The sequence below is a fragment of the Meles meles genome, chromosome 10 (assembly GCF_922984935.1).
Source record: "Meles meles chromosome 10, mMelMel3.1 paternal haplotype, whole genome shotgun sequence".
Classification (NCBI taxonomy): Eukaryota; Metazoa; Chordata; class Mammalia; order Carnivora; family Mustelidae; genus Meles; species Meles meles.
The window spans coordinates 14,877,975-14,896,614 of NC_060075.1; the positions used below are offsets into that span (position 1 = coordinate 14,877,975).

General features: G+C 38.5%; 1 protein-coding gene across 3 annotated transcripts in view; it reads right to left on the reverse strand.

Moving 5' to 3' along the window:
* Positions 1-4,039: 4,039 nt before the first annotated feature.
* Positions 4,040-18,640, reverse strand: part of UBN2 (ubinuclein 2) — a 79,095-nt gene continuing 64,494 nt past the window's right edge. For 2 of the 3 annotated variants that reach the window (XM_046020284.1, XM_046020283.1), the window contains exons 15-17: positions 17,110-17,341; positions 16,577-16,666; positions 4,040-14,256 (exon numbers count right to left, since the gene is read on the reverse strand). In XM_046020284.1, coding sequence (XP_045876240.1) covers positions 14,207-14,256; positions 16,577-16,666; positions 17,110-17,341 — 372 coding nt within the window. In that variant the 3' untranslated portion in view covers positions 4,040-14,206. Of the gene's footprint in view, positions 14,257-16,576; positions 16,667-17,109; positions 17,342-18,640 lie in introns of those variants that run through there. The other variant, XM_046020285.1, reaches the window with a different exon arrangement.

Here is an 18,640-nt window from a genome sequence, read left to right on the forward strand (position 1 = left end):
TACGTGCTATGAATTGAGGCCCCTGATTAATGCGTTGCTTTGCATTTGAGGTACAATAAAGCAAAAATAAACTACACACAGCACACACATGTCGTTTAGAGCGGGAGTGGCCATCTGGCTGCAAAGGGAGAACCTGAAGTCAGAGGGCCCTGTGTGGAATCTGACCCTTTGAATGTCCACGCAGAGACAATGTTGATGACATTGAATCACTGGGGAGAGCTTTCACCTACGCCAGGCTCACCTCTAGACTACTTAGTTACATGAACCAAAAGATGCCCTTTACTGTTTTGTTTAACAGACTTTAGTTTTTAGAGAGATTCTCTTTACTTGTTAAGCCAGGGGTTTGACACCTGTGATCAAAGAATTCTGATATTTATCCACTTCTGTACTGTAAGTATTAAAAAAAGGAAAGTTTTTTTTTTTTAAACACTACGGCTTCACCTCTGTAGTTTCAGAAGTTAGGAGAACAAGAAGAAGCATGAGTTTAAGAAATGAATTTAAGAAAAAAGGCAGAAGAGAGAGAGAATAACGTAGCCACCGTTAATTAGCTCGTATGTGCTAGGCACTATGCTAGGTGCTTTCCGTATCTAGTCTCTAACTCAGCCACGCCCCCTCCATTGGCTATCATCACTGTAGATATAAGGAAACACGCTAAAAGGAGCTAAGCATCTTGTCTAAATTAGGGCCACAGCTTTATAGTAGGGACTTGGGAACCCATCTGTCTAATGTCAGCATGTTCTCCTTCATGCTATGCCACCTTTTAGAAAAAAGAGTGGGGAAATGGTAGAGGGACAGACACAGGGACAGAGAAGAGGTAATTATACAGACAGAAAAAACAAGCCACGTCAAGGCACACACTGATGGAGGAGAGCATCATTTTTGAGGTAAGGATCCTCATGACATACCAGGGCATTACTGGCATCAGAGGGGCCCGTCCTTCAAAAAAGCACATAATCTCACTTGCCATGTAATTCAACCCTCGGTGCACCCAGAACCAGCTTTTCTGCTTCGATTTCCAATTTTCAAAACCCCTTTTCAAAAAAGGTTTATCAAGTACTTCTCAAAGCTTTAGTTGGATAAGGAGCAACGTCAAAGATCCCAGACACTGACTTTCACCTCTAGTACGTCAGGTCATTATTACCCATGCCCGGATGAACTTCTGTCTGCCTCCACAGGTATCACAGTCAGCCTTGTGACGGTCATCTAAATGCTCATCAGTTAAAAACAGATACAATAAATAGTGGTGACACAAATTGGAATACTGTGAGCTGTCAAAAAGAATGACACAGACCCCCATGTACCGATGTGGAATAACCTCCAAGATAACAGGAAAAAAAAAAAAGATACATTTGCTAAATTTATGCTTAAGAGTCAGGTACGTATTTATACTTATAACTGAAAAAATTGGTAGCAGTGACTCCTCTGAGAAAAGGATATAGAACCATGGCTAGGAAAGACATATTTTGTACTCTCTGTATGCCCATGTACTTGGCACTTTCTTTTTCCTTTCCCAAGTGCAAGGACAATCTTTTCCCGCCCCCCAAAAATCTTTATTTTATTTTTTCAATTAAGTAGGCTCCATGTCCAATGTGGGGCTTGAACTCATGACCCTGAGATCAATGACCCAGAGTTGCATGCTCTACCGAGCCAGCCAGGTGCCCCCAAAACTCTTTATCTTAAATCAAGCAGTTCATTTTGTCTTCCCGATCCAATTTTGGGATCTAATAGGATCTGAGTAGAAGAAATACAGTCTTTTCTTTTCCCTTCTCCCAGTGATGACACAAGGAAGAGCCTCTTTCCCATCTCTCTCCGTTTCTTCAACCAAGCCCACCTGTTTGTTTCTTAAAAACAAACAAACAGTCATGTCATCCATGTTTGTTGAAAATACTTTTAGGTAAAAGGATGGAGAAAAAGCACTCATACCACCACTCTTTAAATTTTGGGAGTGTTAAGTTCTTCTATTTATTTTTCCTTGCCTATGAGCATTTACACATATAACGGCTCTTTCTTAATGCCTGGACACCTTTGCCATTTCTTATTTTAAAAATATTTTATTTAGTATTTTTAAAATTTACTTAACCAATCCTAACATGGCCTTAGACTGTTTCAAACTTTTACATCATTGCACAGAATCTTTGTACAATCCATTTCCCCCTTAGAATCAACTTATAAAAGGAAAGTAACTCCACTGCCCATTAATTTGGCCTTAGAGCTCCATCTGTAGTGGTTGTTCTGTGTGTCCATGTCCTAGACAACCACTCTCCTGTCCTAAGGCTCAGGTCTGACACCATTTCCTGCCCACGTGGACAGTGTAAAACATAGTTCCTGCTCCGTATATCTTTCTATACTCCCTTGAAAAACCCCACCTTCCAGACACCTGACCTTCATTCAACTCTAGAAGATTGGTTGCATTTCTCTACCGGATTACTTGCTGGCTCTCTAAAGGTTATTCTGAAATCCTTGACTCCTAGAGCTAGGTTATGTTCTTAGAAACTTTTCAAACCACAGAATATAATACATAATAGAACAAAACTAGTTTGAATGGTAAGAGCTAAGGCTTCCTGGTGCGGATTCCTAGGTCACTGTGCTAGGTGCTTTACAGGCCTTACATAATTTGTTAATTGGAGTTACATGAAAAAAAAAAATTCCGTGGTCAAATAAGCTTGGGGAAATTATAGATTTAAAAATATCTTGCTTACAGGGGCACCTGGGTGGCTTGGTTGTTTGACCTCAGCTCAGGTCTTGATCTCAGGATCATGAGTTCAAGCCCTGCATCAGGCTCCACACTGGGCATGGAGCCTACATTAAAAAAACAAACAAACAAAAAAAACTTGCTTACAATAACACCTTTAATATGTTAATAGACATTTACAAGACGGTGACAACATAGTTAAGTGTAGTCAAATAACAATAATTATCTTTAGGGTTATTACTTCCCAAGAACTGGCTTTGGCAAGTCTGTCCCTTACATGTTTTTTAGTAAAAACAACTGCAGCCTATTCTCCTCCATGCACAAGGAAAACACTTTTAAAAGTTCATGTTAATGATAAAGCACCAAAAATACATGTAAGTAAAAGGAAAAAGAAAAAAAGCACTTATACAACCACTCTTTATATATTTTGGAGTTTATGTCCTTTTTCATATTTTCTATGCATATATACATACACAAATGACAAACTGTTCAATTTCTCCAACAAGTTCCTTTCTATCTCTTCATCCTTTCCCCACCCCTTCCCCAAAGTTCTAAGGTTGACTTCTTTTTCCACCCTTTATCTTACTTGTACTTTTTCTAGAAGTCTTCTACAAGTAAGGATTTAAATGATCGCTTCTTTTGGTCTTTATTTTTTTAAAAATTCTAAAGTAATCTCTGTACCCATTGTGGGATTTGAACCCACTCGTCCAAGACTAGGAGTCACATGCTGTACTGATTGAGCCAGCCAGCCAGCCAGCCCCATGGAAGATCACTTCTGCAGATAATTCTCACGCCTACATTTCAAACCTTGAGCCTGGTAGCATACACACACGCACACACACACACGCACACGCATGTACACACATGCCCTATAGCCTGAAGGAAGAACCTAGCGAGCCTGTGTTCCAGGACTTCCAGCCTGGCTTCTACTAATCCCAGTGCACACCTCATACTAGACCAGTCTCTTTCCTGCTTCTTCCTGACTCTGCTCAAGACATTCCCTTTTCCTTCTTCCTAGCCAAATCCCAGTATCCTGAAACCTGGCTCAAGTGCCATCCAGCTGACAAAGTCTTCCCAGCTCTTTCCAGTCCCGTTTCTTCCCCGCTCTGAACTCGTATGTCAGGCAGCAATGGACCACACCTTGGTGACAAATTTTGAACTGTAATCTTTTAACTCGTCATGAGAAAGCAAAGTGTTTGTTAATACACTGACGTGGGGACCCTGCCCTTTACTTCTGTTTCTGATAGCGCCGGGCACAGTACAATACAGACAACAGATACTCAACCACTACTGAGAGAATGAGGTATTAAAACCCGAGTTAGCCAAATAATACAACAGACACGAGAATAATATGTACATTCCTCTTTATTTAATACAACACATAACACATACAAAAAGAAAAAAACACTCATGTAAAAGGTCCTGTCACAGAAGGATAGACAGGAAACATCTACACTGAATCAAATAAGGCTCCTGCTTTAAAACAGGGGTTTGCTAGCTATACCTGGAATATGAGCAAGGCTGTTGCAAAAAAACAAAAAAGAAAAAAAAAAAAAAAGAAAAAAAATTCCCTGCACTGAAGGGGTATATCCATAGGGCTAATTTACTAAATTCACAGATCCATATTTAGGAATGTTTAAGCCCTCTCACATATCCAAAATTCATCATGGTTTTATGAAATGTGTGGTTATTTTTTGGTTAAAAAAATTTACCTGTCCTTCTTTCTGCTTAGAAAACAGTGACAAGAGCTCTCTAAAAACTAGAGACCAGCTAACCACCCAGAGTTTGAAAGCTTTACCATTCAAGTTCAAAGGGTGTGCAGAACAGAGAATGCAAAGACAAGATGGCAGTGGGAAGAATTTAACTTCTCAGTCATTTCCTGGCAGCCCGTATTCAATCCACTGTGGGAAAAGACAAAATGGAAATACCTCGGCTCAGTGCAGGGGTCAGTAGCAGCAGTTTGTCCATATTCCTGCTCTAAGTAGAGCTGGAAATTAAACAAGCACCAGTTCGTCTCAAAAGAGCCTTATACAAACACACACACATACATACCCACACCCATTCACATGTCCTCACCACCCCCCTTTTATTTAAATTTATTATTTTTTTTTACTAAAATAATACAAAAAAGGGAGACAGGTATATTTACAAAAATCCATGGCTGGTACAGTACATAATTTTTAAGACACACTAAATGCTACAATCTTTCAGGTCCTGAGATTATTACAAATATCAACTCAAAGCTGTGTTCAGGTCCAGTTTTAAAGGAGGAAAAAAAAAATCCCAAAATATTAAGTCACACACTTATTTAAAATACAGTATATCCCTTCAAGTTAGCAAAAACGCACCTCCCTATAAACAAATGCAAGACAGTAATCAGTGCCCTTCACCCAGAGGAGCTGCAATTCTTTAGGCTCCTTCCTTCGAGATCGGTTGTGGAACATGTTGGCATCTCTGTCAAGTGTGGAGGCGGCTAAAGAGGAAGATGTGTACCTGGAGGGAAGTTCCTCTAGAGAGTGAACGTTCACTGTATCGGTAAGTCCTGTTTTTCCTTCTGTTACCAAACAAAAGTCTTTCCCTTATCAAAATTCATACCACAAGTGTTGGAAATATGTGCTTACCCAGACTAAAAATCAGAATCCTTATTCCCAACAGGTTATAGCAAACAGATCTGCAGTCCCACAATAATTTTACAACTGCAAATAAACTTTCTTGCTTGTAATAAAAGAGAGAACACCCATCACTTAGTTACCTCGGTAGACTCTGATTAGCATATTATTTGGGGCACAAAATTCTCACCAGCCAGAGATTTCTTTTCCTTTTCTTTTAAGCTTGACAATGTTTCGTGAGCAAAACAGCAGGGCAAGCCCCAGGTAACATACCTTTCTTAAGGACAATTTGAGATTTTTGATACTTTCTATAATTTTTTAATGACAGCCAACGAAAGGACAATACAAAGTTTGAATCTTTTCAGTGGCTGGATGTAGATTAGAGGAAATTATTTGTAGGTTGGAAACCTGCCTCTACTGGTGGAAAAGGCCCCTTGCTTATTGGAAGGTCTCAGATGGTATATGTAATTAATTATGTAGGCATAGCCAGGATTTAAAAAGTTGGCCAAAGATGGCCAACTTAGAGCAACAGATTTTATCAGCTGAGAATAATTTCTTTGTCTTTTAGTGCCCCTAGCCAAAATCAGGGTAATCCTTGGTAGTTTTGCAGGTATGGGAAAGAAAAACTCGTATGTGCTAGTCCAGGGCACACTAACCTCGCAAACAGCACAGAATAGCAAAAAAATGAGGAAAGGTTATGGACACAAGGACAGAAAATACAAGATAGGTAAGGTCTGACAAATTAAAGGCAGGTTGTCACAGAAAAACATGCCGACTGGCTGGTCTTGGTTACTGCTGACGCTTAAATGTGCTTAGAGGGTAGATGGAGTTGTTAACTTCAAAAACAGAAGTATTTCCAAGTTATCTTGAGTAATAGTTATCTTTTTTGTATTTCAATTAGGTTTCCATTAGTGCTCTATTATAAAATATTTTAAAACTAGATTTAAGATAAAATAGAATTATATTATCATTAGCAAAATGGGAGCAAATAAGGTACAGAGTTTTCTGAGGAACATAAAACTGCTTCTAGGAATTTATATGGCCTGTGTGACGCAGACCTTTGCAAAGCAGGTTTATTCCAGGGGAAGGATATGAAAATAAGCAAGGCAGAGTATTATGAGAAATAAGAGCCCTTAACAAAGGTCTGCATCTCATTTGAATAACCTTGAAAAATATCAAGAGGAAGCCATGAATTGTAGCAACCACAAGGTATAGTAGTAGAGAAAGCTAGTTTTTAATACAAGGGAGAAGAGAAAAAAAAAAAATTCCAGTCACCAGTGAACTTGATGCCAAATCCTGGACATAGAGACCTCTTTAATTAGACTACTGAGGTTTCTGACAGTATCCTTGACCTGTTTGGGATACAGTTTGGAAAACTGCTAATGGTTCACCATAAATGGCAATATGTAAGAAAGATTGAGAAGTTAAAGAGTAACAGTATGAAGAAATTAAATAAAGATCACAAATAGCTACTTTCAAGCCAATGATACTTTGGGAGTATCTGAGAAAAATGTTAATTTTTCATTTCAAAGTTGTTCAAAGGCAATCTGATGATAAGCCTCCACCAAGTCCCTGCCTGAGTCTGTGTGAGGACAGGAACAGTGTCCTGGACTATGCCTGCAGTCTTCACTTCTGAATGCAGTGGAGACCCAGGAAAGACCACCAGAGTGAGTGAGAAAAGAAGTGAAAGTCTAGCCTTTCCTCCCAGGACTCCCAGCAACTGGCTGATGAAATGGTTAACTTAAGAGCTCAAACTAGAGGTAAGAAGAAGGAAGAAAGGAATTCAACATTAAATATTCAAAGCCATTTTTAATTAGAGTCTGACCAACTGTTCAGTTCTATAAACCTGAACACTGTGCCACAGAATCTAGAACTTTCTCAGAACTGAACACTGGGATGATTTCATCTCAACAACCCAAAGACATTCCATGATTCTCACTACAGTTTTGCACCAGTAAAAGGATCTGTACTTAAGTTTTTCAATATAAAGTTCACATTTCAGGATAGATGAACACACAAAATATCTGTTTTATGCTTCTGTTAATTTTCACTAGAGGAACAAACACACATTCAACAAAACCCTTATGACTTATTTCTTTGGGTAGAAGTCATTTAACAGTTGTATTTGAAGAATGGAAAAAGGGAAAATGTGGAAAATAAAGAGTATGTTTATCTGCATAGTTGATATTTAGAGATTACTAACTAAGGCATTGTCTTGAAAAAAGCAATAAAAAGCCAAAAGGTGATTTTTAAGACAAAAACATCCTATCACTAGATTAAATGGGCCTTGGCCCATTGTGGGAATTAACACAGATACTTTGTCTGCTTGGGCCTGGGGCTTTCTCTTGACTCACTTGAGCTGGGTAATTTGTTCCTCACCCACTACATTCTCTTTCCTGACCCTGAATATGTGCTATAATTTAAATCTACACACACTCTCTAAATTTTTTGCTTAGCATTTAGCACTAACTACAAACACAGCATCCATTTTTTTCCCGTTGCTGTTGTTTGAAACGATAAAGGAAAATTCCAAGTACCACTACTTAACATGCCAGGATGAGAGGGGGGATAAAATGATCTTCATACCTTCTTCAGAGATGGGCAAAACATGCTTCCTTCCTTCTATCCCTTCCCCTTCCCACCCCACGTCCCAGCTAAGAAGTGAAACCTGCCTCCTCTCTCCCATTGTCCTACAGCCTGACCAGTGGATGGCTCTGACTCTTTCAGGGGTGGAAGAAGCTGGAGTTACACAAAGGGAGACCGGCTAGAGTCTACCCAGCTGTGTGTAGTGCTTGCCCCACCGCACAAAGTTGGACAGACCTGTAGTGACAGGATTAGTACACAGTGTCTGATGTACAAGGACGAGGAGATGCCCATTCATTCCTCGAAGGTTAAAAGCTTGGCTGTCCATCACCAGACAAGTGACATAAGGAAACTAAATTGAGAAGATGGAAAAGTGAGGCAGCTAAAACTTGCAGGATCATTTATCAACTCCAATAACCAATCATCCAAACTTTACCTAGCTGTAGGCTCCACAACCTTGGCAAAAATCACACGTGTATTAACATCATAAAAGGCTAAAAAAAAAACAACAACCTACTTATAATTAAGAAACTTAGTGTTACTCCCCCGAACCCTTGTTAACCTGAAACTAACCATTTTAATCCCACCACAAATATGTTTAAATAATATGCATCTAAAGTAGAATTCCAGTGATTTTTTTTTTAAACATAAAAATCATACGGTACTTTTATACCCATCACAGGGAAATATTTTTTAGCTGCTGTGGTAAGATGGTAATACTTTTTTAATTATATAGGACATTTTAGAAAAACTCAAAGTATTTTTGAAATAGTAAAGTCTCTGACATCCCTGGGAGGTAGGTGAATATTATTATACCCAATTTTCTAATGGGTAATCTGAGGCACGAAGGTTAAATGATATTCCCCCTGTTAAATACAGTAATTCCAGAGTAACGTGTCTGAGCTGAGGCTGCCTGATAGTGCTTCTGCTATCCGGTGACTCTACCAGGAGCCGCTGCTTTCTGTTAACCACCAGTCTCCTCTTCCCAATTAAAAATGTCTTTAAAAGGGGGCACTTATTAGATATATTTGTACTGGGCTCTGAGGATTGGTTCAGCTTAGTCTCCCTTTGTGTGTCATATCTGTTTTCCACAAGAAACAGATGAATCTTAGATACTGAAGATTACGCTATTCCGCTCCAGGGAGAACTCTAAATAGCCATAAAATCAGATTAAGCGAAATGTAATTATCTGGCAAATGAAAAGAAAACCGAAGATCTCTCAAGAATGCTATAGGTATGTGAGTGTTTATGTGAGTATCTGAAGTCTAAGTTTATTAACCTTTTCACAGATATGCAGCTGTATGAATTCTTCGAAAATCATTTTCCAGAAGAAAATACGATGCACGTTGAATGTGGACAAAGCTGGTAACTTCCTTCAAAATGTACTCAGATACAACACCGAGCTCCTAACTCTGGCTGCCCCACATCTTTATGCTTGCCTGCCACGGTGCACCCTTATCAACCTGACCCTCAAAAGACTCTTGTTATTCCAATGCTTTCTCCAGGATTACTCATGCCAAGTCTGAAGGGCAGAGAGCAGTGGGTTACATCCAGGAATAGTCAATGAGTCCACTAAATTTACTTAAATTGAAATAAATGACTTATTCTATTTCTGTATTTTTGTTAATGTCTACAAACAGATATTCAAAGGGGAAGATAGCATCTTGTATAAAGACAATTTCCCAATCTACCCATTTTAATTGACTAAAAGCAATGGAATAAACAAGCCAGAAGTTTTGCAAACATCGAAAGGGCTGTGTTTGGAAAGGATGCAATGGTACAGCAGCTACTAGTTATATATATATATATATTACATATGTATACATATATATACACATATATATGTATTGTGTATCTTACACATATATCCTTATACATATAAAGAAAAGGAAGAATATTACAGCATGACATGACGTTGGCAAGTTTGAGATTCTTCCTCTTGAATCCCCTGACTTATTAGCCTGTACTTAGGATATCTGAGAACACTTTTAAGAGGGGGAAAAAGAAAGAAAAAAAAGGCACTTAACAAAGACAAAGGCCTGAACTGAGCATGTTTTAGAGGAGTAATATAAGCATTTTACCAGAGCTAAGAAATGATTTACAGAGAGTTAAACTTTTCCCCTTCAATTTTATAAAATAAAATTGCATAACATGTTTGTAATCGGTCATTTACCCACTACTGCATTTCTGTTTCATTATTACAAAAGCAAAAAAAAACACAAAACAATCATACATGCACAATAGAAAGTACAAGTGTCCCTTTTGAGAACATATGGTCAGCAGAAACTACAGTGCTGAAGCACAAGGGAAAGTTCTCAAGTTTGGCCTGATTATAGATTTTTCTCACTCTGCTACTTCTAATTTAAAACAAAGAGAAACAAAACAGCAACCAACAAAAAAAGAAGCCAACACAAATTCAAAACCTACACGATAATAAAAAGAATTCCGGGACCAGTGTGCTTTTATGGTACACTCCTAAAATAAAGTATCCTAACTCTATGTATGGGTCAAGTTGTATGACAAAACCTCCTAGAGATAAAGAACTGTAAATCAGATTATAATCGACCAATACAGGCAAAGTTCATTATACAAGTGTAGCAGCAAATATGATAGACAACTGGAGTTCTAGGAGACTGTCCCAAGGGACAGAGAGTTCTCACAATCAATGGCAGTTTGAATAACAGTAGAGTTTCCATCTCAGAAACTGTTGTGAACCAAGTAGAGGCGGGAAGGGGTGTGGTAAGGGCAACCGGGGAAGAAAGACTAGAGGGGCCTGCCCTTTCCAACCCTGGGTAGTAAACAATTTAGATCTGCTTTGGGAAGGAAAAAAAAAATCCTGGGTTAGAAATCTTTTCCAGTAAGTTGTTTTCAACAGGTGTCAAACCCACAGTATCCAAACAAGTATGTGCCCGGTTCTTCCTCCTACCTTGGTGATGCAAGAAACCCTACTCAACTTCTGTGATATTAAAAAAAAAATGTAATTTGGGCTAACAACATCCATCAAAGGGGTGGCAGGCATAAAAGAATGTATGAACACGAGCCTCTGATTTCCTCAGAATATCAGGATTCTGTGACTTCAGATTAACTTCACTTCTTTTTCCCAAATGTTTTTCTTCAGGCTGATCTTAAATCCCTGATTTCTTTTACCCTCTGATCTCAGAAGCATATGAGAAAGAATTATCATTGAGTTATAGTGGAATTATTGCTTGCATTGATTCTGGAGGCTCTGAATGAGCTTGACACTTCGCTCCCAAACAGTCTCCAACCAAGGCTCAGCACAGCTGTCTCTGAAGACAACTCCGCTGACCGTTATTGCTTGTGAATACTGAGGATTAACTTGTATGTACAGTAACAGCTTATACATCAGTGAAGGCAATTTAAATACAAGACAGTTGAAAACGAACAGCTTAATTTTCCTGAATCAAGAGTCCCGCTGAGAGGGACATAATTAAGTGTGCTGATTATTTTTGCATTGGGATGTTGCTAATGCTCTTCAGAAATACACATTGCTCTATATCCTTTCTGATTACTCACCATTTTAAAAAATAACATAATTTGACTTTTAAGTGCAAAAATACAGTATGAGTCACAAGTCTCTGGGCTAAAAAATAACCAATTTATATGTCTGTATTTAGTAAGAAAAACTGTAAAGACAGGTGCCCGTAAAGTATGGACACCATTTTCAATGTTATGATCTAGAAAAGAAATAGTTCTGTATTTACAGGTAGGAGCTCTCTGATCATACTTATCTACTTAGAAATAAAAGGATGCTTGTTTCATCTGTACAACACAAAAGGGTAGACTTGATTGAAAAGGACATAAGTTAGTGAAAATGTGGTATGGGGCTGAGGGCAGGATCTGCCTGGCAGCAGTCCTCACGGAATCAAGACTGAAGAGAACAGAATATCATCTCCCTGTATATGGACTTCTCAGAGCCAAGGGCCTCTAGATATCTGTACTGGTTAGTTACAAAATAATACTTGGGGGAAGAACTGATAATCCTGTTCTTCTCTAACGGAGACAAAAGAATCATCAGGGATCTTCACATGGCATGACTCAGAACTGGTGATTTCAGAAACTGAAATTATTCCCTGACTTAAACTCATGATGCATTTTTATATAGAAATAAATTTATGTATTGTTATACACACAGATGAAAACGTGCACAACTACCAGCAGGAAGAGAGATTAATATGCACTCTGACTCGTGGTTCAGGAAGTGAGACCAAGGTCAGCTTCCCAAAGGCAAACTCCTATACAGTATTAGCAAAGATTATTATTATTTTTTTTCCAAATTAGATAAGAGCAACAGGTATACTACATTGGAATAACTCAAGAATTGGGTAAGCTTCCCCAATTAAATAAGCCAAACAATCTTTAATCAAACATATTCAATTCAAGTCAAACCTCTAGGCAACATCGCAATATCCTTTGGAAGCATCCTCTGGGGTGGACATGACATTCTTATTTGTTCTACTGGTAAACTAAATTCTTAGAGGCAAGTAATTATAGCAATGATTCCTCTGAAACAGTCCTCTGCCTTACTGTAGTATCTTGGAAATAAAGTTTTCAGTTACTTATTAACTTTTTGCTATGAAGCAAGCCAATGTGACTCTGAAATCAAAATACAGGTAACACAGATCTGAACAGATCTGTGGTAACTCATTCAGTCCTATAGGCTATTTGGGACTTTTGCTTAAAAAGGAAAAAAGGGCCACATTAATACTCTTATTTAAATAAATATAAAGGTATAGGGTGACTTGTAATGAAAACATGCAAATCTTGCTACTACCAATCCGATGCCGTTTTTTAGGTGAGTCTGTTATAAATGGATCAAGTTTACACCAATCTTGGGTACGGTTTAAAAACATTCAGAGGTCCAAATAGGGAGAAAAAGAGTGAGAGAGGGAGATTGATAGAGACAAGACCAATGATGACAAAAAAAAATCAAATGTATCCAAAAAGAACCATAAATTTCTCCCTTAACATCCTTTGTTGAATATGTATTTGCATAAGGAAGCGATAATAACTAAGCAGTCTTACTACTGTCTGCAGGTTTACTAATGTATCAATATTCTCAGTAAATATTAATAAAGCTTTAAGATCCCAAATGCTCCAAATCCATTTCACTACACTGGATACAGGGAGTAAAAATACACTGTGATTGTTATAAAAAATAATCCCTTGTACACATGATCTAATGTAATTCCTCCCTTTAAAATACTATCTTAAAAATTCCAAAAATATAATATATGCCATTTGAATGACCAATGAAGAGGCATGTGCAGTACACACTCACACCTGTCTGTATCACCTGAAGTACCACTAGCTAAAAGACCAGGAGAAGTTGTGAACCGAGAGGAAGCTGGGAAATCTACAGTTCAGAGCCGTAGGCCTGCAAGGGCTAAGAGCACCAAAGTTGCAGCCCTACGTCAAAGATCCCCATTTCTGAAGAGAAAAATGTGAACAAAGCCACATTTTAACATCAAGAATGGAAATAAGAATTAACCAGTTAATACCAGATGCACAAATCACCTGAAGAAGAGTTCAGTACCTGCTTCTGAATGGAAGACGAAATTGACCCTTTTACAAAAAGGGGGCATCTAAGTTTCGTCTGTTAAGAGCAACAGGCTCAATTTCTTGACTTTTAAAAATCTTGATGATTTAACAATATATATCACTGTGCTAAAATAACTTTCCTAAAGCCTCTTTAGTCCACTGATTTACACGGGGAGTTGTTACACACTGGAGAAGATTCAAGTTTGTTCAGGATTGTGTGAGGGTACGATATTTACTCAGCTACTGTCTGTACCAGACACAGGGTCATTAAAATTTGTGTGGCAATTTGCTGCATAGTCCACTCAAATAGACATGATTGTTACTCCTGACAAACTGGCCTAATTCCAGATATATTGCCTTTTACTATGCAATTATGTCTACAAGTGTTCAGATCCAACCCCCAGGATGGATGGAGTATACCCAAATCTTCAGATTCCTTCTTCCTCCCCCCCGGGGAAAAAAATCAAATTTGTACTTCTGTGGGTTTGACAACTGAGTCTCTTTCAAGTCAGTTAATATGATAACTTTGTCTTTCTTTAGAGGAGACCAAAGGTCGCTAACTTTGCACAAACGCATTTCTTCCTCCTGCACCTGGCTTTACTCAAGTAACGTTCTCTTTCCTTTTTTCCTCCTCACCACAGTGCTTGGGACGAGAGAATGTAAACATCGACAGAACAGCAGCCCTATGACCACATGAGGACTTTCCCATCAGGTAGATTCCATCAGCCAGCTGAATGTCCCATCTCCATTGCTTGCTGGAAAGTCACTGAGATTTCCGTGGTAATTTAGTGTCCCCTTTACTTTGGCCTCCATCTGAGAAAAGAGGTGTTTAATTGGCATGGGTTGGCATGTTATAAAAAAAAAAAAGATAAAACAAAGAGAACAATTAACTTTTAATCTGCATGTGAAGGACATTGCTAAAAAGATAACCTTTCATATCTTACATGGTACAGCATTAGGTTGAGAAACGTAACATAAAGGAGATAAATTAACTCAACAAAAATGATCCTCTTATCTCAAGTGACTGGTTTAGTTGGTTTTCAGCTGAAATACTATTTCAACAAGTATTTATTATCGACCTCAGAGTCGACTGTGACAAATGCCGTGAGGATTATAAAGAAATATAAAAGACATAATCCTCATGTTTAAGGAACCTACCACATCTTTCAATTCCTTTAGAAGACAAGGTCAATTCCATTTTCCTGTGAGTGAAATTAAATTTCTTGCCATGACACGGCATTTGATAATGAATTCCCAATTATTTACATAAATGAACGCAACACACTGCAAAAATCCAACCGAGCTTTTGTTTTGGTCCTAACTGGGCCAGAGTTGTAAGTGATAAGGAAAGTCTGCTCCTGTGAACAATGGTTTCTAGGTTTACATATGGCTTTTAACTTTTGTTGGGAAGATGTTGGTTACTCTTTTTAAACTGGGCAAGAGTAGGACGCAGTGAGCTTGAGAGCTAACAGAGTGTTACAAAAAAAAAAAAAGTCTTGCCTTAGCAAGGACAATAAAGCCTCCCTCTTCTAGGCCTGAGAGAACAAATCGGGGGAAGGCATGAATGGTTGAAACACACAGGTGACAAAGAACAAATTACTGTACTGTAAGATCTGTCCTAAGGCTGGAGGAGACCATGAAAGTCACATTGCTAGTTTCATTCACGTGATATCTAAATTACTCCCGGAAAACATAAAACAAAAAACTGCCTCTATTGAAGAAAAGCTAGATCAATGAGACAGGATAATTGTTTCAAAAGCTGTATAAACAGAACACTATTAAAATAATTTTGGTGACATCTAAGGAACTGGCTTTTCCATTTACAATGAGATATTATGTGCTTGTGTTTGTAGAGACAATAATTTGACCTGACGTATAAAATTAAATTCCTAAAATGGCAAGGAAGGACTATGCTCAAAGAGATATTGGTAAACTAGCAAAATAAAATATTCATATTAACTGAACTGTGAGATTCTTTAAGCCAAGGTTTGGCCCAAGGCCCAGATGTGGCCCACCACTGCTTTCTAGTTTTATTGGAACCCAGCCACACTTATGTTGATGTTTTTGTCTGTGGTTGTTTTTGCACAGTCAAGCGTTGTGACAGACCTGCAAAGCTGAAAATATTTACTATTTAGGCCTTTTTACAAGAAGTTTATATGCTATATAAAAAGACTATATAAAAGTTATAGTCATTCTTTCAAGGGCTGAGTCTGGGGCAGCTTACCACTTAGGTCTTTTACAGGATTAATTATAACCCGCTGCCTTGAGATTGCCACATAGCTCCCACTTCTGCATGTGGTCAACTGTAAACTTGTTCAAAGATCATTTTAAATGCAATGGCCAAAAAGAATAGTGAGGTCCCAGTCAACCCCCAAAGCTGAACAGTTATTTCTATTCAAAAGATCCTGAAAATGGTCTTCAAGAATATTATCAACAGTCCACCGAGGTCAACTGCTGGTGAAAGCAAGAACCTTGAGGCCAATATGTGATGTCCAGTGTCTACTACCTAATCTCAGATTTCACACGGATCTAGCCGGCCGGCAAGTATCCAATGCATACAGTTTGAATCGTACAGACTGAATCACTGCTAAAAGGCAGAAAAGCTGAATGGTTAAGAACACAGCCCGTCAAGTCAGACTGCCCAGATTTGAATTTCAGCTCACTTCCTAGGATCATCTTGGGCAAGCTGCTTACCTAGAATACAGTTTCCTGATCTATAAAACTGGAGATTGTCATTAGCTCACTCATAGGCCTGTTAGAAGGATTAAATTAGCTAATACATTAAGTAGTCACAGGACCACCTGGCACTTAGTAAACCTTCAATACCATATGAATTATTACAATCACTGGACATGACTTTTGTACACTGTCTAAGGAATCCTCTTCTTTGTCCTCCTTTCAATATAGCAAACACATGTCTTCAAAAGGTTTTTGGGTTTTTTTCCCACGTGTAACAAAAGGTCTCATACCTATTTCCTTTTTCTTTTAAGGAGTTTGTTGTTAATAAGGATTTAGTCATTTGAAAATCTGTTTTTTCCAACCTTTGTCAACTCAGTTTTCAGAAAAGGTTTGTAATCCAATTTATAAATCTATATAAATACGAAAAGATGAAAAAAATAGGTGGCTTTCTTACCATTGAATGTTTGCTGTAAATGTGTAGGCAGAGGTGAGTGGGAAAGTGTTGCTGCATGCTGAGCTCCTGGCTGTAAACCCTTTAGTAAATCTGAGAGAAAAACAGACCTGTCAGTAATCTTCAACCTAAGATTTGAGCCCTCTTAGATCAAAAATAAAAATACTTAATTTATCTAATGTATGGTATAGTCCCTGACTTCAGAGTCCTTCTTAAACTAGAGCACATACACTGAAAAATTTTTATGTATAAAAATATGTGTATGCAAATAACCCAGCAACTACGACTCCCTTTTATTAGTAGTTTCATTAAGATAGAAATGTGGTATAGATGGTTCCTTTAAGAACTGTAAATAAAATCTGAATCCAGTAATCTGACTTACATATAAATGAAATAAACTGCATTTCTTAAAAAAAAAAAAAAAAATTCTGTAATCTTCACTAATTCCACACGGACTACTCTCAATGAGAATAAATTCATGAGGTTTCCTCCTCTGTCAAACTAGGTAGCCCAGTAACTCAAAGAGCCCCACTTACTCTGAGTTAGGCTATGGTGGAAAGCGGCTGAGGTAGATCCCGAGGTGGTTGTCACTCCAGCTGTGTCCGTTCCAAAGCCAAGTAGCTCCAAGGGAAACTGGAAGGGCATGGTCACTGGAACAAGGCCACCCAGCATCCCAAAAGGAGTCACATTTTGATTTGTTACAGACAAAGGTGATGTCATGAGAGTCAGAGGTGAGGCATTAGCCAATAATGATGCTCCTGCTGTGGACTGCAGAAACCAGGGGTCAAAATACATAAGAAATCAAATCTTTAACCTGAATTATTTTATTTAATATCCTTATGGGCGCAAGACTGTGTCCTATATCTATTTTTTTTTTTTTTTTTTTTTTTTTTTTTTTTTATTTATTTATTTGACACAGAGAGAGATCACAAGGAGACAGACAGGCAGGCAGAGAGAGAGGAGGAAGCAGGCTCCCCGCGGAGCAGAGAGCCCGATGTGGGGCTCGATCCCAGGACCCTGAGATCATGACCCGAGCCGAAGGCAGCGGCTTAATCCACTGAGCCACCCAGGTGCCCCGTTAGGAGACAGAAAATGAAGACTGAGGTGAAAAATACATTTCTAAGAGCTACCCATATTGGTTTAGGAATTAATTCTCTATTCGGCTCTTCACTGCCAGTTTAAACTCCTTATTTTAAAGCCTGTATTACCACTCATTCATTCATACCTCACCTCAGACTTCCACTTTTCCACTTTTGCTCCTAAGCCCTCCATCTGAACCACGGGTCATTAATTCCGTAACCATTTCAATTTGGTCTTTGAAAATGCTTGGTAATTTCACTGTTTGTTTTGCCATCTTTCCTGATACAACCCATGCGGTTAGTGTTCTAGATGAGGACCCTCTCAGAGCCTGTAACACAATACCCCCTGCTTTCATCATAAGGCCGTAAAGAAATGAGGCCATCCAGATGGTCTTCCTCTTCCTTTATTAGCTCTAACTGCCTCTCCTCCAAAACTAACCATCTGACCTCTGCCACGAATCCTCCTATGCCAAACTTTCTGGTACAAATATCTAGTATTATACCTTTCTCCAAGTTTCCTCTGCCTTGTCATATACAGAGACCTCATCTTTTTTTTTTTTTTTTTTTTTAAACAACCGCAGTTACTCCTGGCTGTTCCTCACCCCCTAGAAACAACCTTATTTGTATTCCTTTTGTTAATCAAATTTACTAAATGATACCCTCCATTCCCCACATTACCTAGTTTCTCCTTAACCCCTGAAAGCTAGTTTCCATGTCATTACTTTTCTGAACTTAAAGACTCCTTACAGTAAAAGGTGTTTTAACACTCCTCTATCTGGGCTTTCATGCCACGTGTAAGAAAAGTACATTTAAGGGACACCTGGGTGGCTCAGTGGGTTAAAACCTCTGCTTTCGGCTCAGGTCATGATTCCAGGGTCCTGAGATTGAGCCCTGCATCAGACTCTCTGCTCAGCAGGGAGTCTGCTTCCCTTCCTCTCTTTCTGCCTGCCTCTCTGCATACTTTTGATCTCTGTCAAATAAATAAATA